This window comes from Hylobates moloch, unplaced genomic scaffold (assembly GCF_009828535.3).
Source record: "Hylobates moloch isolate HMO894 unplaced genomic scaffold, HMol_V3 SCAFFOLD_4, whole genome shotgun sequence".
Classification (NCBI taxonomy): Eukaryota; Metazoa; Chordata; class Mammalia; order Primates; family Hylobatidae; genus Hylobates; species Hylobates moloch.
Window position 1 is genome coordinate 95549821 of NW_026652279.1, and position 27079 is coordinate 95576899.

The 27079-nt window shown below is 41.2% G+C and overlaps 2 protein-coding genes across 7 annotated transcripts in view; one reads left to right on the forward strand and one right to left on the reverse strand.

Moving 5' to 3' along the window:
- NUP58 (nucleoporin 58) overlaps nt 1-4898 on the reverse strand; it is a 48263-nt gene extending 43365 nt beyond the window's left edge. The window contains exon 1 of one of the 2 annotated variants that reach the window (XM_058437747.1): nt 4583-4898. In XM_058437747.1, the coding sequence (XP_058293730.1) occupies nt 4583-4689 (107 nt within the window). In that variant the 5' untranslated portion in view covers nt 4690-4898. The remainder of the gene's footprint in view (nt 1-4582) is intronic. The other variant, XM_032150621.2, reaches the window with a different exon arrangement.
- Nucleotides 4899-5014: 116 nt separating this feature from the next.
- Nucleotides 5015-27079, forward strand: part of MTMR6 (myotubularin related protein 6) — a 46298-nt gene continuing 24233 nt past the window's right edge. Inside the window, exons 1-2 of one of the 5 annotated variants that reach the window (XM_032150620.2) lie at nt 5015-5034; nt 24351-24467. Coding sequence is in view for 4 of the 5 variants with exons in the window: in XM_058437746.1 (XP_058293729.1) it covers nt 11321-11344; nt 24351-24467 (141 nt within the window). In the remaining variant the exon portion in view is untranslated. Of the gene's footprint in view, nt 5035-5150; nt 5674-11050; nt 11345-24350; nt 24468-27079 lie in introns of those variants that run through there. The other 4 variants (XM_058437745.1, XM_058437746.1, XM_032150618.2 and 1 more) reach the window with 4 other exon arrangements.

Genomic DNA, 27079 nt, shown 5'->3' on the forward strand with positions numbered 1-27079 from the left:
TCTATTTCCTCACCTGCAAAATAGGAATTAACAGTACCCACTCGGCAGAACTTTTTTTTTTTTTTTTTGAGACGGAGTCTCACTCTGTCGCCCAGGCTGGAGTGCAATGGCACTCTGCAAGCTCTGCCTCCCGGGTTCACACCATTCTCCTGCCTCAGCCTCCCGAGTAGCTCAGACTATAGGCACCCGCCACCACGCCCAGCTAATTTTTTATATTTTTAGTACAGACAGGGTTTCACCATGTTAGCCAGGATGGTCTCAATCTCCTGACCTCGTGATCCACCTGCCTCGGCCTCCCAAAGTGCTGGGATTACAGGCGTGAGCCACCGCGCCCGGCCAGCAGAATTTTTTTTTTAAATATAAGGGTTCGGAGCACAGGATGAATTAACTTCAATAAATGTTGTTATGACTGTTATCATTAGGGATACTTATAAATTCAACTAAACATATTATGTACAAGGCGTTATGCCAGGAATAGCAAGGGAGCAGAAAGATGTCCCCTAGCCAAGGAACATGCCATTTACCAGGGGGTTAAACAACACAAATAACTGTACTCCAAGCCAGAAGAGTTCTCCAAGTTTCTTGGGTCTGGGTGTCTTCAATTTCATAATGAGCTTAAGAAGCCACTCAGATTTTTGCAAACATTGGGGGACAAGGAGGAAAAGAAATACTCAAGCAGTAGATAATGCAAGCAGTAGAAACGTACACACCTTCAGTAAGTTTAGAATTACTATACAGCAGATTATAATCAAGTACCAAACGATGGCAAAGAGATACTGCAGAAGTTTGAGGCAAAGAGCTAATCACTGTGAGGGGAACGGAGGTGGAGGAGCTTATTAAGGGGTAGACCTTGAGATGTGCCATCCATACTGAGCAGGTAAAAGGAGAGGAAGTACTTAGTTTACTACTGATTTTTAAAATGTGTTTGTGTGCACCTTGGGCGTATGAAGGCGAGGCAGGAGACAAAGCAGGGGGGTAAGCTCTCACTAACAATTAAAACACAGATCTTGACCAGGCCGGGTGGCTCACGCCTGTAATCCCAGCACTTTGGGAGGTTGAAGTAGGCAGACTGCTTGAGCCCAGCAGCTTGAGACCAGCCTGGGTGACATGGTGAAACTGTCTCTACCAAAAAAAACAACAACAAAAAACTTCCAAAAAACAAAAATTAGTCAGGCGTGCCAATGCACACCTGAACGTAATCCCAGCTACTCAGGAAGCTGAGGTGGAAAGATAACTTTAGCCCAGGAGGTGGAGGTTGTAGCGGGCTGAGATTGCGCCACTGCACTCCAGCCTGGGAGACAGAGTGAGGCCCTGTCTCCAAAAAAAAAAAAAACAAAAACAAAAAAAACCCCCACAGATCTTTAAACATTTAGTCTTAATTTAAAAGGTATTTTTAATAACATATTGCTACAATCAAAACTAAGTGAGATATCACACACACAGAAACCTAAGTGAGCGCTACAAGCAAAAGAATATAGTATGTAACGGCTATATCCAGACAACATAGGTAGTACAACCATAAAAGGGACATATATGCCAAAACATTTAGCTTAGCCGGTGGTAGTCTGATCATATTGTTATTTTGACACTGTTGTGTGTATAATGTGGAGTAGAGTAAATGAGTATTTGGGGGATACTAAAACATTATTGGCGGCCGGGTGTGGTGGCTCACGCCTGTAATTCCAGCACCTTGGGATGCCGAGGTGGATGGATCACCTGAAGTCAGGAGTTTGAGACCAGCCTGGCCAACATGGTGAAACCCCATCTCTACTAAAAATACCAAAAAAAAAAAAATTAGCCAGGTGTGGTGGCGTGCCTGTAATCCCAGCTATTCAGGAGGCTGAGGCAGGAGAATCGCTTGAACCCATAAGGTGGAGGTTGCAATGACCCGAGATCGCGCCATTGCACTCCAGGCTGGGTAACAAGAGCGAGACTCTGTCTCAAAAAAAAAAAAAAAAAATACACACACACACACATATATGTCTTGACAACATAACTGAAGACATTATGAAGTATTACATAATGAAAGTTGAAAATACTGCCAAAGAAACACATCAAAATGAAATTTTTCTCTACCACAAAAGCAAAAGAGAAATTTTGGTGGCAGTGAAAATTTACTAAATTCAAGAAAAACAAAGGCTACCCTAGACTTGACCAATTATTGCCTCAAACCAATGTCATATGCCAAGGACTTGATAGGATGTGCTGTAGAAAAGCCAACTTGACTCAGTCACATCCGGAATTTTATTTTAACTTGCCCAGCTTGCCCTAATGCAGACTTGGTAGCTAACATAATAGTTAACATTTACTGAGCACTTAGCAAGTGCCAGACTTGATGCTAAATATTTAAATACTTCATCTCACTCATCAACTCAGGTAATATATTACACTCCTTTTCCAGATGTGAGAACTCCCCTAAAATGATCAACCTCAAGACATCAAATCACCAGGTAGCACTAGGGGCTGTCAGGCCTCCCAACCAGCACTCTAACAAATTTATGTCGGACAGTCTCCTCTTTCATTAATTTATCCAAGCCTCTCCAGAACTTGGGTAATTTTTTATAGCTTATTACTAATAACTCATTTGCTCAAATTGTTATTAAAGCCCTTTTTCTATGCCAGGCACTGTCCTTGGGACTGACGATGCGGTGGTAAGTTAAGACTCAGACCCTGCCCTCAGGCAGTTTCTAGTCAGTGAGAGACACAGATATTAATTATTCTAGTGCTGAGATCTAACAACAAACAAGTTAACAATAAATATAACAAACTGATTACAATTGTGATCAGCACTCTAAGAGTACTAGGAGAATGGAAATCTCCCCTAGACTGACAGGTCAGAAAAGGCCTCTCTGGGGAAGAGACCATTTGATATTTGCAAGGAAGGGGCTGGCAAAGCCCACTTGAAAAGAGAAAAAGGCCATGTTGCTAGGACAGGCTTTCTCACACTAAGATCAGGACCATGAGAGAAATATAAAAATTAATTCATCAAGTCATAAGCAACATTAAAAAAAAAATAGAAAATATCGAAGTGCATCCCATGAAGTAAGAGTATCTTTCTCTGAAACTTTATTTCAGTTATTTGTGTGCAGGTACTGGTGTACCGGGTGGTAGTTGTGTGTTTGTTTTTAACAGTGGGTCTGGATAGCTAAAATAAAAAGACGGGCTCAAGAAGAGTCCCCAGAGGTTCCAGCAGAAGTGGACCTTGCAGACTATGGTAAGTTTTTTTTTTCTTTTTTAAACTTCATTCTAATGATAGCGGGTAATGATTAAAGGGGGAGCAATGGGATTTTTTTTAAAAAATTACTCAGGCTACAATGTGGCAGAACAGATTGAAGAAGTTGATTGGAGTACTTTTCATCTAAAACAAGAAAGACAGCTGGTTAAAAATCTGACAAGAATCAGAATTATTTTCATAAGAACGTAAGGATCAAGAGAGCAAGACTCTTAATACCTAAAACAGAGCCTTGCACGTGGGAATCTGTCCAATAAATATTTGTTCCATGAATGACAACAGCCTGAGCAGGATTGTGGAACTGGAAATAAAGACAAACAGATATGGCAGAAGTAACATTATTAGGACCTGTTGTTGAGCGAGTAGAGTAAGAATAACGGAGGTATGGATGAAAATTCAAATTTCTGAATTGACTGTGTAGTCCGTGGTTCCTCCTCCTTCCCTTTTTAAACTGCAGGTCATGCTTAAGTATTTGCCTTTTAAATCTACAGCCACATCTTTTAAGCTTCAGGAAGTATCTTGTTGACCGTGTGCACACTCCTTAACTTTATGAACCCTTCCACCTTTATCTTAAAAAAAAAAAATTGAGTTCTAAAGCTTAAATCTCTCATTAAAATGTCTCACCACTTAGTCTCTTTCTGGACAGTTATGTTTTTGTCGCCACCTGAACTAATGGGTTGCACAAAAACGAGGAACATGCTACCTACGTTTTGTAATTTAAGTAAAAGACAATACTGACTTATTACAACACAACATTCTTGCATCAGATATACTAATCTGCACATACTGCAGAAAATTGCCACTAATAAACACTGTAAAAAAGTGTTTTTTTTGTTTTTTTAACAAAAACAGATAAGGTCCCATGTGGCACAAAAGCTTGAAAAGCTGGTTAAAAACCAGTTATTAAAACACCGTAATATCCAAAACCGCAAATGCTGCAATGAAATCGGACTTATCTAACATAAAACTCCACAATATGCTATAATTTCATTCATTGACTCAATGTTCATTCTATACCTAAGACTGACACATCGCTAAAGCTCCGAGGTAGACCCCCAGGACCTTCCATGCAGTCAAGACCCCACTAGGTCCAAACAATGCCTGAACTATACATGGATTCTGGAAACCTCACAGCACAGAACCCATCCCGCCCTCCACTTCACCAGGCCGCGCTGGGCCCGGGTACCGCGGCGAGAGGCCTACGACGCTGGGCGGCTAGATTAAGTGCTTCTCTCCAGCCCCACTGGGAAGGAAGCCAGCGGGAAGAGAGAGGATGGGGACACCAAGGGAGCTTTGCGTGGGCAGGGGTGGGGGTGAATCCGGCCCAGGAAGGCGAGAAAGTGCGGTTACCTAGACGCTCCCGTTCCGAAGGAGAAACCGCCGCCTGCGCCGGTCCCGCCGGCGGCCACGGTGGTGGAGCCCAGAGTCCCGGACCCGAAGGAGAACCCTGTGGACATGTCTGGCCGGGCCTCGACGCGGTCAGCAAGGCGAAAGGGGTCTGGGACACGTCTCTCGCCTCAAAGTCGAGGCGGGCCGGGCAGCATCTCTCTCGCCCGGCACTGACCTGGCGGGAACTTCCAGCCCCAACAGCGGTGAAGGCAACGCTGACGGGGTGGAGCAACCACGCAAAAGTACGCCCGACGCTCGCCGCGCGCACTTAGCCCGCCGGAAGTGAAACCGCCGCGCAGGGAGACCTGGGACGTGAGTGGGAAATCGGCAGCCGCGCAAGGCATCCTGGGACCAGGCGGGAATTGGCGCACAGCCTAATCTCTTAAAGGAATAGGCTCCCAGAGTTTAAAAAGGTAACACTATTTCTGTCATTTTTTAGTTTTTCTATCGTAGCATCTGTACTGACATAATCCGCACTTTAGGGTGATGAATGTCAATTGCTGCTTCTATCTAGCCTCCTGCCAAAAATGATGCTCAGAATCGCAGAATCGGGGAGGTCCCTCCTGAGCATCTCCAAGCTCCCCACACAGAAAAGGAGGCGGCTTCGGGCTTTCGTTGGCTGCCGCCCCATCCCTAAGAAGGAAGGGGAGCGTGTCTGCTTCCTGAAGGTTCGGAAATCAATCGAAAATAATCCATGCAACCGGCTCACGACGTGAGCCCCACCCCTGCGCCCCAGGCCGCGCGGAGCCAGTTGGACGCAGTTGTTGCGAGCCTGACGCCCAGCCCCGAAGGGGGCCCAGAAGAGCGTCCCAGGCGTCCGTGGGGTGGCCGGCTGTGGTCCTGGCGCCCAGAAATGGCCAGGCCCTCTGGATTTCCTGGCATGCGGTCAAGTCCACAAATACTGTCTGCGCATTCTGATGCGGGAGGGCGAGACTTTGAGCCGAGTGCGTGTGGCTCCGCCAGAAGGGCGCTGGGACACACCCTGTGCTGGAGGAACTGCAAAGAGGAAGGATTAGGAAACGCACAAGAACATGTACGACAGAAGGCGAAATGTAAGGTGTAACTTACATTTCTAGGGTAACTCAAGAAAAATTCGCGTTTAAAGAGAACCTCTCTGGCGAAGCATCAGGAAAGGCTTCCTGGTGGGGGTGCATTCGAGGGTTGTCATCATAGTGTTAGTTTTTATTTTTCCCTCAGGGATTGTTATATTACTCCTCCAAATGGTTTTCCTACTCGTGATCTCTAACAAAATCCATCCCATAAGCAACCCCCGGATTTATGATCTAAAAAGCGCAGTGGCTCTTTAGTCTGGCACTTGATGACCTCCGTATGATTAGTCTTTCTAATCTTATCTCACAGCTCTCCGTAATTCAGTACTTTAATCTTGTGTTGAGCTTGGGCATTGCCAGCAGCTGTGGACTGAACGATTTCCCTCCTCCCCCAATCCGTGTTAAAGCCCTACCCCACCCCAATATGTTGGTATTTGGAGATGGAGCCTTTGGGAGGTAATTCAATTTAGATGAGGTCACCTGGGTGGGTCCCCCATGGCGAGATTAGTGCCCTTATGAGAAAAAAACAACAAAGAGTTTGTTCTCTGTGTGCCATGTGAGGACAGAGCAAGAAGGGGCTTTCACCTGGAACCCAAACTGCCCCATCTTAGCCTCCAGAATTGAGAGAAGTAAATGTCTGTTGTTATAGCCACCTCAGTCTATGCTATTTTGTTATATCAGCCAAGCAGATTAATACACCACCTCTGTGTTTGTATAATTGAAAAGAAACGTACATTTTATTTTATTTTTTAATTTAATTTATATTTTACTTTATTTTGAGACAGAGTCTCTCTCTGTTGCCCAGGCTGGAATACAGTGGCGTGATCTTGGCTCACTGCAACCTCCGTCTCCTGAGTTCAAGCGATTCTCCTGCCTCAGCCTCCCAAGTAACTGGGATCACAGGCGCATGCCACCACGCCCAGTTAATTTCTGTATTTTTTAGTAGAGATGGGGTTTCACCATGTTGGCCAGGCTGGTCTTGAACTCCTGGCCTCAAGCGATCTGCCCACCTCGGCCTCCCAAAGTGCTGGGATTACAGGCATGAGCCACCGTGCCCGGCCATAACATTTTAAAAGTCATGGAGGTCATAATGGGAATGATAAAAAAGAAAAAAGGATATATTTGGATTAAGATATAAATAAAAACTTCATAGTTATCGAACAGGAGGCAAAAATAAAAGATTATTGTGAGTTTTAAAGCTTCGGTGATATAGAGAAAGCTATTTTCAGTGATGGCTATAGGGTGGTCAGTAAGAGGATTGTTCACATAAAGTCTAGGAGACTTCCTTTTGACTGAAAAAAAAAAAAGATCCACATGATTTTATGGGAAGACAGAAAGGCACTCCCTATGTCTTTTGATTTTCTTGTGTATTCTTTCCAAAACTATTGAAGAATACCAACCTACAATTAGTAATAGCAAAATGGCTGGCACTTAAGAAATATATATTAGTGAACAAGACTTGTAATATTCACAGGAAGGAAAGAGCATGTAAAAATATCATAGGGACTAATAATGGGGAAACTGGGTGTGAGGAATATGAGCACACTTTGTAATAATTCTGTAAATGTATAACTTTTTTTTTTTTTTTTTTGGATGGAGTCTCACTCTGTCACCAGGCTGGAGTGCACTGGCTAGATCCTGGCTCACTGCAACCTCCCACTCCCTGCTTCAAGCGAGTCTCCTCCCTCAGCCTCCTAAGTAGCTGAGATTACAGGCATGCGCCACCATGCCCAGCTAATTTTTGTATTTTTAGTAGAGACAGAGTTTCACCATGTTGGCCAGGATGGTCTCAATCTCCTGACCTCGTGATCCACCCACCTCGGCCTCCCAAAGTACTGGGATTACAGGCGTGAGCCACCGTGCCCAGCCAAATCTATAACTGTTTTAAAGCTAAACGTTTATAAAAGAAATAAAGGAAATCTGACTTAAAGTTTGGGTTTTGGGGGAAGCCATTCCAATTAACAAGCAAACTATCCTTTCAACTTTGTTTTATCAAAATTTTAATGTAGCATTTCTTGCCTTGTATCTGGCAGAATAAGTTATGCTACAGTAATAAACCCCCAAATCACTCAAGGAGGAGCACTGCAGAGACAAAATCTGGAATATTTGATGAGCAGTATTGCAATCTACCACTAGATGCACCAACTATAAGACTAGATCTCAGAGACCTCTTCTCATCTCATATACCTTGTGCCGTTTGTCCTGTTAGTGAAGAAAGAAATTACATCCTTACCTTCTACAGAAATGAAACTCTAAAGAAAGCAGTTTTCAGTAAGCTCAATGGTTTGGTTAGTGAATTGAAAACAGTAAAATAGTAACTGAGCATTATGCATACATAAGCCTGAATCCTATCTGCAACCGAGCGGAACCATGGAGCCCTGCAATCTGGCTTAACCTTCCTGACCTAGTCTAGGTAGAGTAACAAATCCTATCCCAAATGATCTTCCAAATATTACTCTTCTTAGCATTAGAGGACTTGAACCTATGTGTCGGTTCTATGTGAATTGCTGCTTCCGAGGATGAAGCAAGTGCTTCAGATTCTAAATTCTAGAGTAGGCCATTTTGTCTTTCCTTGCTTCTTATATTGTAAGCATTCTGTTAGACAACTCCATCTTTTGCTGATTTGCCAGCAGGATGATGACATTGTTAATGTCATAATCAAACTGAATTATCCAAACAGAAATAGCACTGTAAAAAATTTTCATTTTTTTTTTCTTCCTTTTTGAGACAGGGTCTGGCTCTGTGCCCAGGCTGGAGTGCAGTGGCGCTGTCTTGGCTCACTGCAACCTCTGCCTGTCTGGCTCAAGCGATCCTCCCACCTCAGCCACCCGAGTAGCTAGGACTACATAAAGGTGTCCACCACCATGCCCAGCTAGTTTGTTTATTTGTAAAGATGGGTTTTCGCCGTGTTGCCCAGGCTAAAACTTCTAATTTGTGTTTGCATTAATATATCTAAAATAGGTTTGCTTTGGTGGGGGTGTTCAGATCAGGATAACCATTTGAGAACCTCTCTCAGCAGAGGTGCTAAGACAGAAAGGAAGTGGGAATCTGAAGTCTATTGAAAGGAGTCTGTAATATCTCCAGTTCTGGTCCTCTGAAATATCCAGAAGAGAGGTTATCTTTTAGAAATTACATATAACCATTTGCCTTCAATCACAGTCTTTATCTTGAAAATTATTCTCAGAAAAGGTCTTAAATATTTCAGGGTTTTAAATATTTAAGTAGTGTCCTTCCACTTTAAAAATTCATTAAGTTCTCAAGTGATTCAACAACAACAACCACCAAATGTATATAGAGAGATAAATCAATAATGCAAGTTATAGGATGACTGTCAAAACATGGTATATGGGTGTTCATTGTAATAATTTTATAACTTTTCTGTAGGTTTGAAATTTTCAAACTAAAAAGTTAAGGGGGAAAAGCTTAAAGCTAAAACAAAAGTTCCCAATCACAAGTCAGAACAGTAATTGTCTATTTCCTGATGAATTTTTTCACTCATCACCCAATAAATGAGAAAAATAAATGTAAGGAGTTATCCATAAAACTAAATGTATTTAATTCAAACTATGGTCATTTACTTTGAAATACACCTTTCCTATTGGCAGAGATGGGACCTGAAAAAGTTGCTTTTATGACTTGACAACTTTAGTGGATAAGGAAGACTGAGAAGAGAAACTAAGCAATGTCAACATAAGATAAATGATGGACGCTATCTTCTGGCCACCAATATTTATTCTTTCCTTCCTTCTTCCTTAAAACCTCACCTGACATCATTATGATTGCCTCTCTGTGAGAATTGGTAAAGAGAGGACACAAGAAGTGAGGAGATGAGAAGAGGGAGGATAATCTGTAGGGGAATGGGGAAGGAGGAAGATGTAAATTGGGAGGAAAATGATATAAAAAGAGGTTTTATTAAGAAAGCCTTGCTGTATGCTATACAATTCACCTCTTTGTTTTCTCAAAAAGCAATCCTCAGTAAAGACCTACATTACTTCTCTCTCTCTCTCTCTCTATATATATATATTATTTTTTTTCTGAGCAGGATTTGTGGGGGTTTTTTTGGGGGGAGGGGGTGGATGTGATACTGTACTAAGGTTGGTTTCTAGGTGGTTTAATGTAACTCATTACATATTTACCTTAGAGGAGTCAGCAACTCCACTGCAAAGGCTGTTGTGTTTAATAACCATCTCCATTGCTTTGGCAATCTGTCTGAAACATAGTAGGCACTCAAAACAAAACAAGCCAAGACAACTTGAACAAAATGAAACAAATAAGTGAAACAAAATTTTTAATTATAAGAGAAAATTTAGATGTTAGGCTTTTCTAACACCAATCACAGTAAGAAAGATGAAGATTACAAACCTTAATCTTCTTAGTACAGAATACTTACAAAACGTAGAGCAGAGTTTCTCTGACTTGAACTCCTGACCTCAAGTGATCCGCCCGCCTCAGCCTCCCAAAGTGCTGGGATTACAGGCGTGAACCACCGCGCCTGGCATAGAGCTGGGTTTCTCAACCTCTGCACTGTTGTCATCTCTGGGCCGGATAATTCCTTGTTGTTGGGGGGTTGGTCTGGTGCCTAGTAGGGTGTTCAGCAGCCGACTTGCGACTTGGCCTCCACCCACCAGTTGCCCCCCGCCGCCAGCCCCCCACCACCACCATTTGAGACAACCAAAAATATCTCCAGATGTTACCAAATGTCCCCTGGGGAGAAAACTCACTCCAGGCTGAGAAGTACCACCTTAGACGTGTTCTAACAAAAATTACCTGAAACCCTCACCTAGAAATGTAAACTTTTTGTTTACATAAATAAAAATTACAGAACACAGCTACATTGAACTTATTGTTCCATAGTCAGTTTTTTCTTCACTCGGTAATGCAGCATTAACATTTTCGTTATGTGATATCCCTCTACAGGATGAGTTTTAATGGATGCTGGTGCTGACATCGTATGAAATTGAGGTAGGGGGTGGGACTCTGACACCAGACCAGATTGAGGACTAGCTAATCATCATACTTTACATAAGGAATCCGTAGTATTGGAGAATTGATTGTTTCAAATAAGGCTGGTTTTCTTATTTGGTTATTTCCTTAGAATAACTCCAAATCTGATTATTTCCTTAGAATACATTCTTATGAGTAGAACTGCAGCTCAAACTAAATTTGGTGCTCTCCATTGGTATGGCGATGGACTTCAGAACATCCTCCAGTCTTGCCCTCACCCCACAAGAGCCCTTTACTCGGGATCCGTTCTCACGCAGTCTTCCTCCCCGACCGCCCCGCGCGTCCGCTCGGCTGGATGACAAAGACTGCCTCGGGTGGGGTGGTGAGCAGTGTCGGCCTCCGCCAGCAGCGGGCGCTGTGGGATCCGCCGCTGTCCGGGACGAACCAGTAAGCCGCTCTCGGTCCGCAGACGCTCTGCCTGCCTTCCTCGAGTCCCCCGGGAGGCCGCGGGGTTTGGGGAAGTGTTTCTAGGAGTCGGCGCTCACCGGCTGCGCCTGCGCCGTTAACGCTACCGGGGCCGGCAGACGGACCCGCGGCGGTGGCTGGCGGAGGGAGTTTCCGCTTGCTCTCTGTCGCTGTCACCGCCCTGTTTCTCTAGCCGTATGGTACGCCTGTGACACCGGCTGCCGGCTGACGTCTCCTTGCGATGGAGCATATCCGGACGACCAAGGTAGTCGGGCGCGGGACCGCCAGTCTTCAGGAGCCCTGCTCTGACCTGGCTGAGGCAGGAGGAGAGGAAGGCTCGGCTGGCCTGACCGGGGCTTGGGGCCGGCCCGGCGGAGACCCGGCCCGGGGCGGGAGGGTCTGGCCAGGCCTGGCCTTGGAGGGCAGGGTCAGCTTGGGCCAAGTGGGGTGCAGAGGCCTCCTGTACCTACAGGAGCAGGGGTCCCAGTTTCAGCATCTCGGAGTGCGTAGGGATAAGTCTGGGAAAACTGGTCACCGCCCTCCTAGCTCTACGTTTTCTCGGGCAAAATTGGGGCTCCTTTAACTTTGGGGTCTTTCAGCCTTTCGTTGCCTCATCAACCGGAAAACCGTCTTCAAATTAACATTATGATGCTGTGTAAGCTTGTCCTTGCTGGCATTTCATTGTCCCGTGTCACAGATTGACAATACGAGTTTTGGAGGAGCCGAGATCAGCACTCCGCTCCCACCTCCCTTTGCTGTCTCGGTCTCCAGTCTTTCGGATCCGGTGTTTCCGTGTCTGTGCTTCAAACTTAAGGCATTGTCCTGTGTCAGTAGTCAGTGTAACAGGAGTTCTGGAGAAGGGAAAAATGTTATTCCATATTTTAAAAGGTCGGATGCAGCTTTATTCGATTGACCTTATTACACTCCATGCTTAATTTTTGTGTGTGGAAGACCTTTATTTTGAGAACGAACAAATATTTTTATTTCGTTACAAATTTGAAAACGAAAGGAAATGACATCAGAATATTACCAAATTACGTTTCCAACAACATTTAAGTTTAACTTTGAGAGGGAGAAAAACATAAATCGAGACGAGAAGAATAACATTTTAAAATCACTGCGAGCCCACTGCAAGGCAGCCTCTCCACGTTTTGGGCTGAAGCCCTTTAGTTGCTGCCCATCTTAAAGTTACGGCTCATGTTAACATTGTGCATACCGTATCTAGTAAAATTGAAGATGCTGAAAACTAACCCCTTAAAATTTTTTTTTAAGACAAGAAAGATAAAATAATTTGAGAATTCAAGTTGTGGGTACTTAAATTTTGAAAATGGAAGGGTGCTTAAGTCTATAACCAGACTAGTAGAAGGTGCACAGATGGAAAAGAGGACTAGAGTGGACATTGGATCAGGTTCTTGCATTGGTTCCAGATGTGTATTATGTAGTAGCTAAGTGCACGTGACTTCCTTCTGCATCAGTTCGAACCTCCTCTGTTTTTCATAAGCTTTCTGCGGTGCATAGCACACAATTGAAAACCAGTAAAAGGCTGGGCACGGTGGCTCACTCACGCCTGTAATCCCAGCGCTTTGGGAGGCCCTGGCGGGCAGATGGCTTGAGCCTAGGAATTCGAGACCAGCCTGGGCAACATGGTGAAACCCAGTTTCTACAAAAACAAACAAACAAATAATTGGCTGGGCACGGTGGCTCATGCCTGTAATTCCAGCACTTTGGGAGGCAGAGGTGGGCGGATCACTTGAGGTCAGGAGTTCGAGACCAGCCTGGACAACCTGGCAAAACCCCATCTCTACTAAAAATACAAAAATTAGCCGGGCGTGGTGGCAGGCGCCTGTAATCCCAGCTACTCAGAGGCTGAGGCAGGAGAATTGCTTCAACCGGGGAGGTGGAGGTTGCAGTGAGCCAAGGTGGCGCGCCACTGCACTCCAGCCTGGGCAATAGAGCGAGACTCAGTCTCAAAAAAAAAAAAAAAAAGCCGGGTGGGGTGGTGTGTACCTGTAGTCCCAGCTACTCGGGAGGCTGAGATGGGAGGATGGCTTGAGCCCACGAATTGGAGATTGCAGTGAGCCAAGATTGCGCCATTGCACTCCAGTCTGGGTGACATAAATGGGGGGCGGGGTGGCGGAAAAGAATAAAAAATCAGTAAAAGTAAACTGAATCTGATCAACTAGAGCAAATCCTGTTCTTAGGTGGATGATAAGAGTGAACAGACTTGGAAAATATTTAGGATCCTTTGATTATTTTAAATCTTTCCTCCTTCAATTTATTATGAATATATATCTTTGTTTTTATTTGTAGAGTTGTAGCCCCTCTTATTAGCTCTTTGAAAGTTGTCACTGGTGACCTTCATTTTGTCTGATATTCCTCCTTATCTACCAACTGATGAACTTTTCTTCAAGTAATGTTCTGATTTTGACTTATCTTTACACAGTGGTCCCGTGCTAGTGGTTTAATAAGGTCTTTTTAGAGACTAAGAAATTTCTGATGAATTTTCTATTAAAACTACTTTTCAAATATGCTCCTTTATTACTTTGGGTTGTTTTTCTAGTATTGGATCATTACTCTGGAGTAATATTAAGTGAGTGTATGTAGACCGCAAGTAAATATTTGCTAGGTACCTAGTATGTGCCAGACACTGTGTTGACACTGGGTACATAACAGCAAGATAGAGGTGGACCTCGGTACATTCTGTTAATTGTTGTGGGGACCGTAACATTTTCTTAAATTATTAATGTATTGGGAAAATAACTTATTCTTAAAAGATTGAACATAGCTAAACTTCTGTTTCCATTATGCATAGCCTTCACCTGGATTTAGTTAGTTTGCTGCAAAAATAAGTGTAAGTATTTAAAAACCAAAAGTGGATTGTTTTAGATTTATTAGCTGTTTTGACCTCTATGTAGTTTAGTCATTAGGATCAAAATTGACTGTAGAGTGTCCTTTATGACTATTAAGTGATTTTTGTTGTTCAGTCAGCTCTATTTGAAAAGTAATAATTACCATTTATTGAGCAACTATATGTAAATATAGCCAATTATATAATATTATTACTTTATAATATGTACAATTGTATAAATATGTTAATTTATACAGTATCGTCACTGATCTCTTAAATAACCCTGTCAGCTGGGTAATGTTATCTCCATTTATAGGTGAGGAGGAAATAGGCTTAGAGAACTTAAGTAACCTGCTCAATTAGCTCATGAGAGATAGAATTAGTATTTAAGGTGTGTTTAACTCCAAAGACTATGTATGCTCTTTCCAGTGCCTCTCTAGTTTTAATCTAGTTGTTAAATGTGCATTAGTATTGATTCAGAAATAAATGCTGATAATAATTCTAAGAGCTTCCCCCCCAAACCTCTTTTTGTCATAAATAAATAATATTTATGTGGTATTGTTTTTAAATAATATTTAGGATCATTATTGCTTGCTAACCAGAGATTTATCAGATTAAGTATTTTAGCTGAATACTAATGAACATGTATATCATTCTGTTTTGGTCATATTTGGTTTACTAACTGTATAGCATCAAAAATGCCAAATCTGGATTTCTGAAAGAGCATTTCCAAGCTACACTTATGAATCATGTAGCTACTGCTTATCGCTTTGAGCTCTAATTTTGCCATAATGACATAGTCCTGCCAAGAAACAATGAGAAATATGCAGAGACAGTTCTTTATGCAATCTTTCTCCTTTCCCTGCCAGTACTTTGGCTGACATTATATATTGATGTCAAATGATATTGTCTTATCTGTGAATGGAACTTTACTGAATGGAATGGAAGAACTTTTTTAAAGCTATAAATGAAAGACTGATTGCTAGAGTTTGTAATCAAATGGAATGTCCCATAAAAATCTGATCCTACTAAGGCCCAAATTGAGTTATTCCAAAAATTATGCCTAACTTGTTCTTTAGCTTGCTCCCTCTTTTTGTCATTAGAATGTGAGATCATCCATGTATGTATACAAACATACCTTCCCTCTGAAAGAAGGAAGGAGATATAAAAATAAGAATGGATCAAGAATAAGGAGAAACTGATATTATTTAAATTGTCTTTGAAATAAGAGCCAATAGGTTTTGAGGAGCACCTGAATGCTTTTTCCAAGTAAAGTGCTGTTTTGATTTTCACAGATATTATCCCATTTTACAGATGAGGAAACTGAAACCCTGAGAGAATAAATAAAATAACTTGTCCTGGCTCGCACAGTTAGCTCTACCAAAGAAGAGGTGGAGGAGGGAACTTGAATTTAGGTCTTTCTGATAGCAAGCCTATTCTCTTAACCACACCCTCTTGCTCACAGAATAATGATCTAATCAAGAGATTTGATTAGTCAGTTGGGGCAGTGTGAGTAAGAACAGAGAGGAGAGGTGGATAGGAGAAGCTTAGGTGGTCAGATTTTTTCTAGTAGCTAGCTGATTGTGAGGATCTAGTGTGAGGGAAAAGGTCTGGCCTTGAGTAGATTTGGGAGGGAGTTGTTTGTGTTTAGGTAGATCATTGAAATTTCTATTGTAAATGAGTTTATGCAAGGAGAATACATTGAGACTGTGGAGAAAAGTCTAAACACTTAAAAAGGGGCAAGCAGGCCAGGCATGGTGGTTCACGCCTGTAATCCTAGCACTTTGGGAGGTCAAGGCAGGAGGATCACTTGAGGTCAGGAGTTTGAGACCAGCCTGGCCAACATGGTGAAACCCTGTCTTACTAAAAATACAAAAAATTAGCTGGGCATGGAGCCGGGCACCTGTAATCCCAGCTACTTGGGTGGCTGAGGCATGAGAATCAGTTGAACCCAGGAGATGGTGATTGCAGTGAGCTGAGATCGCGCCACTGCACTCCAGCCTGGGTGACAGAGCGACACTCTATCTAAAAAAAGAAAAAATAAAAGAAGGAGGCGGGCAAGCAGAGGAGGAGAAGCTGGATGCATCTGGAAGAGGTGAAACACAGATGGGAAGGGGACAGTCTTCCCTGTTCTAATTTCTTTCTCTGCTCCATCCTCTGGCTGCTTCCTCCTCCTTGGGCCAGGCACTGTTCTAGGTTCAGACAAAAACTCCTGCCCTTATAACTTACCTAGTTGGAGAAGAGGTAACAATAAACAAAATTAAGTTCAATGTATAGTATGTTAGATGGTGGTAAATGCTATGGATAAAAATAAATCAAGCCAGGGCTCTGGAGAGTATGAGGGTTGAAGAGGGAGTTTAAGGGAGGACTGCTATAAATTGAGTGGTTAGGGAAGCTCTTACAGAGAAGGTGACTCTTGAGTACAAACCTGAAACTGGTGAGGGAGTAAGCCATCCCCACATGGGGGATGCGGGGGAGAGTCCCAACAAAGGGAACAGCAGGGGCAAAAACCCTTTGAGGGCATGCCTGGTTGCTAAGAACAAGCAAGACAGCTAAAGCAGGGTGAGTGAAGGAGAGCATAGTAGAAGATTAAAGTTGGGGAACAGGGGAAAGTTACTGTAGTCTTGAAGGCCACTGTAAAATCTTTGCTTTTTTTTGAGTGAGATAGGAAGCCATTGATGGAATAAGCACAGTAAGATAAAACTGAAAAGTGCCCACTGGATTTACGATCTGAGGTTACTCTCTCCCCTCTTGAGGTCTATGACTGTTTCATTTGATAATATATGCAGCCAGACACTGTTCTAGAAATTGGGATACATGAACAGAAAACATAATCTCTGCCCTCCACTTCCTGCACACAACTTGATGTGCTTTCTTTTTGAAAGCTAATTCTTGGCAGGATGTCAGTGTGGAATGATTCTGAGAGTCCCAGATGAGTGCCTGGCTATAGGGAAGGAGTGTGACAAGCCAGAGGAGCAGTGATGGTGCACTTTCTGCTTCAGTAGCCACAGTGTCTGTTGTTATGTAGTCGTAGAATAAGTAAAGTACAACTGTTGGTCACAGAAGTCTTAAGAAGGCCATTGGTCCCTTCCTGTCCCAGAGGCCACTTTTTCCTCAGGGATAAAGAGGTGTCTGAATTTTCTGAATGTGAGTTTGTGTGACTCCCTGTGTTTTTCATTTCCAACCTTTTCTTCTTTTCTTTTCTCTTCCTTTCCTTCCTTTTCCTTTTCTTTTCCTTTCCTCTTTTCTCTTTCCCCTTTCCTTTCTCCTTTCTTCTTTGTCCTTTCTCCTGTTCCTTTCCAATAAGATCTTGCTCTGTCACCTAGGCTGGAGTGCAGTGGTATGATCATAACTCATTACAGCCTCTACCTCCTGGGCTCAAACGATCCTCCTGCCTCCACCTCCCAAGTAGCTGGGTCTACAGGCACATGCCACCATGCCTGGCTAATTAAAAAATAATTTTTTTTTTCTTTAGAGATGAGGGTGTTACTATGTTGCCCAGACTGGTTCTCAGACTCCTGGTCTCAAGCAATCCTCCTGCCTCAGCCTCCCAAAGTGTTGGGATTACAAGCGTAAGCTACTACACCTGTAGTGGCCCCAACATTTTCTGAATGTGATCCTGTATGTGTGGGGTTCTCTGTGTTTTCCAATTCTAACTTTATAATTGGCTGAAATTTGAACTTTCTGCGTAGACCATTAGGGTACCTTTAGTGCAGGCCCATAGTTGGCAGCAATTCAACTAAATAGTCCTTAAAGTAATATATGTTGGCATTTACCATTCCTCACCAAAGTGACATCTTCCAATTCCTTTCTCCTTGCCACATTTTCATTTTTCGTTTGTTCTTTCTTTTCCTAAAGTCTTTTTTTCTTTTTTTTTTTCATTTACTTTTTGGCTGTGATGATACCTATAATTTAAGGATCCTAATAGTTTCTGTAGTACTTCAGTGATAGTGACCTAAAAGAACTGTAGTTGCTTCCTAAACATCTGACTTAACACATTTCCAAGAACAGACTGGGGAAAATCTGTAGCAACATCTGTAAAATACTTTTAGTTCCTTGCTGAAAGGGGGAAATATAAAGAAGCAGTTGGTTTTTAGAAGTTGACTAAGTCTGTGGTTTGAAATTTGTATGCCAATGATTTTAGCAAAGAAAAATATTTGATTTCCCCTCCTTAGGGGTGAGGGGTGGGATTTGCCACAAAGAGCAAAATAATCAGTGTATTTTCTCAGAAATTCTCTTATTTTCTTGAGAACTTTAGTGTAAATACTAAATAAATGTTTTGGAATAATTTCAGATTAATTTCACTATCTGTCACATTCATATAGAGATTACCCTATTGAAGCAGTTGTATGTAATGATTTTCTGTTATATAGATTTGAATATAAGTTGGTATATGCTAAGATAGTTCTCAGTTTATTATATTAAAGACATTCCTTTCTTTCAGACATTTTCTTCTCTGTACTACTTTATCTTAGTGAATGGCAACCAGTGTGACAAGCTTAAAACCCTTAAGGAATCTCTGTTTTTCCTCCTCTCTTCCTTCCCTTATCAGTTTTGTTATTATCTCAAGATGGACTTCCTCTCTATCATAGCTTACTCCAGGCCCTAATATCAACCAGTCACTTAGCTGGCTTCATTAGCTTCTTACCTGGTTGCCCTTAATCAACTCAGCATTTTCTCCACATTGACACTGGAATGATCTTATAAGCCGTATTTCCTAATGGACTACTGTGCTTAAAAACCTCTGGATCTTTTTTAATCTACAGCACAGATTTTGTACCTTAACATATTTTTTTCATCAGATAAAATGTTATGCCTCTGCTATTGAGACATAAATGTTGTGTTTCCTCTTGAGAATTTTGTATTTTCTCTATTCTCATTAGTGAAGAACATTTTGCTGATCTTTGCTTTCATCATTTACAGTAGTTTTTTCCAACTATGGAGCACCTTAAAATGTGGAATTTGCTTTTTAAACTCCATAGGCGTCCTTCTTCCTTTCTCCATTTGAACTTAACTGGACAGTAGCTTGACATAGAGGACTGTCAGGGCTCTACCTACTTGACCAGATTACTAACTACAGTAGTTTTGCAAATATTTAATTGAGCACTTTATTGCTTATATTTATTAGGCAAATAAAGTACCTGTATTAGTCCATTTTCACAGTGCTATAAAGAACAACTCAAGACTGAGTAATTTATAAAGGAAAGAGGTTTAATTGACTCAAGTTCCACATGGCTGGAGAGGCCTCAGGAAACTTACAATCTTGATGGAAGGTGAAGGGAAGCAAGACACGTCTTCTCATGGTGGCAGGAGAGACAGAGAGAGCAAAGGGGGAAAGTGCCCCACTTTAAAACCATTAGAACTCATGAGGACTCACTGTGAAGAGAGAACAGCATGGGGGAAACCACCCCCTTGATCCAATCACCTCCCACCAGGTCACTTCCTCCACACATGGGGATTACAATCCAAGATGAAATTTGGACGGGGACACAGAGCCAAACCATATCAGTACCTGACATTTGTTATCCAACCTTTCAGTAGCTTTCTGAAGAGAGATTATTGTCCTTATTTTAGAGATAAAGAAATGAGATACAGATAGATTGGCCTTTAGTTGATAGCCAGTACATTTTTGTTGAGTGAATTAGTAAACTCTTTCCTGATAGTATATATTTATCTACATGTTCTTCAAAGATATATGTGTGTTTGAGTGTGTGCGTGCATGTAATGGAGTTGTGCATCTTGTTTATTTTATTTTATGACAGAGTCTCGCTTTGTCACTCAAGCTGGAGTGCAATGACTTGGCCTCTGCTCACTGCAACCTCTGCCTCCAGGGTTCAAGTGATTCTCATGCCTCAGCCTCCTGAGTAGCTGGGATTACAGGTGTGCGCCACCATGCCCGGCTAATTTTGTTTGTTTGTTTGTTTGTTTGTTTTGTTTGTTTGTTTTTGACAGAGTCTTGCTCTTGTGCCCAGGCTGGAGTGCAGTGATGCAATTTCGGCTCACTGCAACCTCCGCCTCCTGGGTTCAAGCGATTCTCCTGCCACAGCCTCCTGAGTAGCTGGGATTACAGGTGCCTGCCCAGCTAATTTTTGTGTTTTTATTAGAAACAGGGTTTCACCATGTTGGCCAGGCTGGTTTCGAACTCCTGACCTCAGGTGATCCACCCACCTTGGCCTCCCAAAGTGCTGGGATTACAGGCTGCGCCTGGCCACTAATTGTTATATTTTTAGTAAAGAAGGGTTTTGCCATGTTGGCCAGGCTGATCTCAAACTCTTGGGCTCAAGTGATTGCCTACCTCTGCCTCCCAAAGTGCTGAGATTACAGGTGTGAGCCACCACACCCAGTAGCAGTTGTGCATTTTAAAGGATCAAAGTTGTAATAAGCTCCTTTAAAAAGTGGGAGAAGTAGGTAAGCTGAGGCCGTAAATATTTGGGAAAAGAGCCTAAAGGTAGAGAAGGAAGCTAGCCTCATGTGTGTTAAGAGTCAGAGGAATTAATTTGGAGTTAAAGTTAGAAGAAATATCAGTTGCATGAGAATGAGCAGGTGAACTTATGAAAAATATGGATTCTTAGTCTCCATCTCCTCAGATAACTGAGTGAAGTTGGGGTGAGGCTTTGGATTTATACTTTTGCAAAGTTTTAGAGGTGATTCATATGAACAGCTAGGATTTGAATTGTGTATAGCTGACCAAAATTAAAGATCTAACAAAGAGAATTTCAGATTATTTTGCATATAAAACTAGGGGGAGTCAGGAAATAGGCTTAGAGTGTTGGAAAGAGCATTTTCACCACAAATTTCCCGCCTTGATAAGAGACCCAGCCAGAAAGAACTATACAGTTCTAGAGGAGTGATTTTATTCTAATTGAATGATGGAGTGGGGATAGAAGATTGAAAGTTCAGACATGTACTACACACAGAAAAAAACCCAAAACCAAAAACTGAACTATACCTATGTATTCTACTAGTAGTTTTCTGTTTGCTTTTAGTTTGTTGCTGGTTTATTCAAGAATTACTGAATGAATACCTACTGTTCACCCACTGTGTAGGGAAAAGATAGCAGAGAGGTGAGGAAAAGTGTAATGGGATAAAGAAGAATCTTATTTAATAAATCAAATGATTTCAACAAAAGGAATCACTGGTAAATTGGGCACACCTTCTGGTTTTCACCTGGGGGAATAATTTTTCTGTGGCAGTTCATCTTAGTTCAACAAACATTTATTGTGTCAGACACTCTACTAGCCGTTAGGAGATAGATATTCATGCATAAATGAAAGTCTTTGCCCTGGGCTATGTTAGTCTTTAGTGGAAAAGACAGATACATGAACAGAGGCTTTCATTATAATTTAGGAATTACTTTAATAGTGGTGGAAGGGGCAGATTTAAAAATATTTAGGTGATAAAAATGGTAGGAATTGGTGATTGATTGTATGCTGAGGGTTGAGAAGAAGTCATAGGATGATTCATGGATTTCCAGTGTGGGTGACTTGATAAGGATGGAGGAGTAACATTAACTCACGTCCAAAATACAGAATTAGAAACATATTTGTGAGGGGTGAGAGGGGAAATCAGTTTTGCTTTCAGTATGTATAACATGGCTCAAACACATCTAAGTGGAGGCAGTATAGCATAGTGGGAAGGAAGGTGTTTTGGCTTGGGAATCAGATCACATAGGTTTATGACTAAGCTATACCACTAGCCGCTTCTAGCTGTATGACTTTGAGATGACTAACCAACCTCACCAAGTCCCAGTTTCTGTGGGGACGGTACTAGTACATACTACACAGGAGTTGTGAAAATTAAAAGAAATAATGTATGGTAGCACTTATCACAGCACTAGGCACATAATGAGACCTCACTAGTATGTCAGGAAATATTATCTGTGTAGCAAACAGTGTGAACTCAGGAGAGAGCAGAGCTGGACATACAATTTTGGGAGTCATTAACTTACAGGCTAACATAATGATAGTAGGTAAGATTCCTATAGAGAATGGACCCCTGAGGAAGAGTAATAGTAAACAGGGGATGGACAGAGAGGAATAAAATCCAAATGAAAAGTGGTGTGATTGTTTTCCATGTATAGAAGCTTTGTAGTTACTTGTGCCTCATAGAGAAGTTACAATTTAAGGTTTGTAATTGGAGCACAGCCAGGAATATTTATGATATTCAAAAAGTCCACAAATTTAAAATTTCACGTGGATTTCTTTTGAAAGCAAACTTCCTATTTAATTAAATAGTAATAAAATCAGCCCTTCCCCACTTTTAGACTACTTGCCAATAGACTTATTAATTTTTTCTGAGAAGCTATGTGAAACTCTACTGAATGATGTGGATACAAATTATTTGCTTGAGTAGTGTTGATACTTTATGGTAACCTTTATTTCCATATATATTCATCAATTGTCTTCTTGTTAGAGCCTTAAAAACTTTGTTTTAATAGCTTAGGAAATGATATGGTTTGGCTCTGTGTCTCCACCCAAAAAGATAGGTGAGATCTATATTGCAATAATTGCTCAGTGCTGGCTGGCCACAGTGCCCTTTCTAGCCAAGTCACGCACAGTGAAGAGGAGTAAACAGTAGTTGATCCCATTTGTCTTAAAAGGTGTTTAAGTTTGGATTTGCAATGTATTGTAAAACGAAGCTAGATTTTTATTTAAGGAAGAAATGGTCCTAAACAATGAAATAAATGTTGACCTCTAAGAGAAATCTTTATTCAGGTTTATAAGTAGAAAGGCTTCCTCTTCTCTTCTCTTCTCTTTTTTGTTTTCTTTTCTTTTCTTTTTTGAGACAGAGTTTCGCTCTTGTTGCCCAGGCAGGATTGCAGTGGTGCAATCTTGGCTCACCACAACCTCTGCCTCCCAAGTTCAAGCGATTCTCCTGCCTCAGCCTCCCGAGTAGCTGGGATTATAGGCGCCTGCCACTACACCCAGCTAATTTTTTGTATTTTTAATAGAGACGGGGTTTCACCATGTTGGGCAGGCTGGTCTTGAACTCCTGACCTCGTGATTCGCCCGCCTTGGCTCCCAAAGTGCTGGGATTACAGGCGTGAGCCACTGCGCCCAGCAGTAATGAAATATATTAATATATGGGAGAAAATTGTAGAATTAATAAGCTAGTGGTTAGCTATCTAGATGATTTGGAAGACATAAACAATTTTAAAAACTGTCTACAACCGGCTGGTACACATAAATTAACTTTTGTTTGTTTGTTTGTTTGTTTGTTTGAGATGGAGTCTCACTCTGTTGCCCAGGCCGGAGTGCAGTGGCACAGTCTTGGCTCATTGCAATCTCCACCTTCCGAGTTCAAGGAATTCTCCTGCCTCAGCCTCCCAAGTAGCTGGGATTACAGATGTGTGCCACCATGCCCAGCTGATTTTTGTATTTTTAGTAGAGGTTTCACCATGTTGGCCAGGCTGGTCTTGAACTCCTGACCTTAGGTGATCCACCCACATTGGCCTCCCAAAGTGCTGGGATTACAGGCGTGAGCCACCATGCCTGGCCCAAATTAACATTTTTTTAGGTTGGCAGTGATTCTTTTACTTTTTTTCATAAGGATGAATAACACAAAGATTCCCAGCAGTAGTCTCCTGCACATTCCTGGTTAGCCCTAGTCCCACTCTCCACTCCAGCAACAACATCGTGTGTGTGTGTGTGTGTGTGCGTGTGTGTGTGTCTACTAGTATTCATAAAGACATACTATGTGCCTTATCAGCTCAGGCACTAGAGGAGGCCAAAGCAGCATAGGACATAATCTATACCAGGGAATTCAGAGCTACAGAGGAATACAAAGCCAAGACATAAGTAATGAACTAATTTTCTAATAAGGATTAATGTTAGGAGGCAGGATGTTAGTGAGTCTTGAAGAATGCTTGCCACTTAGCTAAGCAGAAGAGACCATTTTAGAAACAGAGAACAGTGTGAGTAAAAGCCCAGAGGTGGACAAAAAACAATCATTGCCCTGGTGTGGGATAGTGAGGACAATATAGAGACTTAAGTTGGAGTTGGCAGCCATTTAAATGTTTCCTGATTTAATTTTTCTGGTAGTTTACTCTAAAACTCTAGATAATAATATATTTATTTTTTGATTTTCCAACTTTAGATAAAAATGTTGACTCTTGGGTATGAAAAATGTTTTTGCTTATTTGTACTGTACCCCTCTTTCTTGCTACCCTCAATATAAGTGTTACTGTTTTTTACAGTGTGGTTCTCTATTGGTTACATTTATAACTGTAAATAATCTCCATGTTGTTTGTGGCTTATACATCCCCAAAAAGATATATGGAATTTAACAGTAAGTATTAAATAAGCTCTTATGATTTTAGACAGAAGGAAGAAACAATTGAGAATGGTGCGTGTAAGTCCTGGGCTAACAGAAAAATAATTTATACTACTTTTGAAATGAGAAATAACATCTTTTTTTCTTTTAGGTTGAACAAGTAAAATTACTTGACCGATTCAGTACCAGCAACAAGTCATTAACAGGAACACTCTATCTTACGGCTACACATCTATTATTTATAGACTCTCATCAAAAAGAAACCTGGGTAAGGAGGACCGCAGCTGTACTGTTTATCATAATAATAATGGACTTGGTCTGTCATGTTTTGTTTTGAATGTGTATAACAGAATTTTTAATCATTGGTTACCTATCTCAACCAAAATATTTTTTGGTCTCCAGATCACTCCTGCCCTCCCTTCTGATAAATCAGTTATAGAATATGTAACATGGAATTCTATAAGATACCACACTGTTGTCTCCATAAATAATTATGAAATACCTGTTGTTCCTAGGCCGGACATGGTGGCTCACACCTGTATTCCCAGCACTTTGGGAGGCCGAGGTGGGTGGAACACGAGGTCAGGAGTTCAAGACCAGCCTGGCCAACATAGTGAAACCTCATCTCTACTAAAAATACAAAAATTTAGCGGAGCGTGGTGGTGGGTGCCTGTAATCCCAGCTACTCAGGAGGGTGAGGCAGGAGAATTGCTTGAACTCAAGAGGCGGAGGTTGCAGTGAGCCAAGATTGCACCATTGCACTCCAGCCTGGACAACAGTGTGAGACTGTCTCAAAAAAAAAAAAAAAAAACCAAACTATTGTTCCTTTTAATTTTTAAAAATCTAAAAAATATGTACATGTTAACAGATCAAATGGATTGTTTGGTATATTCCACAGTGTTTTTATACAAATTTTAATTAGGATATTTTTTTTTTTGCTAGTAAATGTTGCAGTATACATATACATGTAAACAACATTTTGTGTATTTATATGAGACATATGTATATGTTTCTTTCTGTATATTTGCCAGAGTTTCTTTGGGATATTTGCCTGGGAGTAAAATTATTGGGTCTTGAATAAGCACATATATAACCTTACTAAGTATGTCACCTCTTCAAAATGTTTGTTCCAATTTATTCTCAGTAGTGTATTACACAATGTTGTACATCCTCAACAACATTGATATTGTCAATTTAAAATTTTTTGCCTATCTAGTAGATGTCCAATTGTAATGTTAGTGAGCTGATTACAAAGAATTTACTCTTTTCAGATTAAAAAAAAGGAAAGAGTTTCCTTTTCTTTTTTTATTGGGTTATTTGTCTTTTATTGATTTTATAAGAGTTCTCAGCTACAAATAGAATTACCATTCAACCCAGCAATCCTGTTACTGGATATATACTCAAAGGAAAATAAATCATCCGACCAAAAAGACACTGGCATTTGCATGTTTGTTGCAGCACTGTTCACAATAGCAAAGACACGGAATCAACCTAGGTGCCCATTAGCAGTGGACTGGATAAAGAAAATGTGGTGCATACACACCACAGAATACTATGCAGCCATAAAAAGAGAACAAAATCATGGCCTTTATAGCAACATGGATGCAGGTGGAAGCCATTATTCTAAGTGAATTAGCACAAACAAAAAACCATATACTGCATGTTCTCACTTATAAGTGGGAACTTAACATTGGGTACATATGAGCATAAAGATGGGAACAATAGACATTAATAGACTAATAGAGGTAGGAGGAAGGGAAGTAGAGGAACAAGGGTTGAAAAACTACCTCTTGAGTACTGTGTTCACTATCTGGGGCTGTGGGTTCAGTCGAAGCTCAAACCTCAGCATCATTCATTATATTCATATTACAAACCTGCACGTGTACCCACTGAATTAAAAAAAAAGTATTATTCAAGAAAAGAAATAAAGAGTTCTAGGTTATAATGCTTTGTCAGATGTGTGTGTCATAGATAGTTTTTCCCAGTGTGTGGCTTGTGTTCTGTGTTTTTTATTTTATGTCTCTCAGTTAAAGTTTATATTTTTAATGTTATAGATTTTTCATTTTTTTCTTTTATTGTTTGTGCTCTGTTGTGACTTAAGAAATCCTTTCCTATGTCAAAGTCATAAAGGTTCTTCTGTATTTTCTTCTAAAAGCTTAAGTTTGATCCTGTAAGTTGTTAATACATCTGGGAAATATTTTGGTGTATGATGTGAATAGGGATTCATTTTTATTTTTTCATATAGACGACTGGCACCATTTATTGACTGTTTCATTCCATTCGTCTTTAGTACCAGCTCTGTCATAAAAACATCTTCCATGTATGTGAGGCTCTGCTTTTGAGTTTTCTATTCGTTTGGTATACTGACTACACTGTACCACACTGTTTTATTGACTATAGCTTTTAAGTAAATTTTGATATCAAGTAGAGCATACCCTCCCAGCTTGTTATTCAAAATTGCCATGGCTATTTTGGACTCTTTGTTCTTCCTTTTCTGTTTTAGAATTCATTCACTCATTCATTTAGCACACACTTATTGAGCATCTACAGTGTGTTTCATATCACTATTCTAGATATTTTGGAAACTATAGCCAATAATAACAGGTACAGATTCTACCCTTATGGAGCCAACATTCTAGTGCTGAGAGATATGGATAACATCACCAATAAATAGGTAAATAAGTAAAATACATAGCGATAAGTGCTAAGCAGAAAAAGAAGTAGGAAAGGGGATTAGAATATGGGGCTTGTGTCTCTGTGCCTGAGAGGAAGAGACTTGGGCATATTTCTGTGCCACTAACTGCCAGATTTTAGAACCTCCACTTTATAGATGAAGAAGCTGAAGCTCAGGGAAGTAGTAATTCATTCATTGTTAAACAG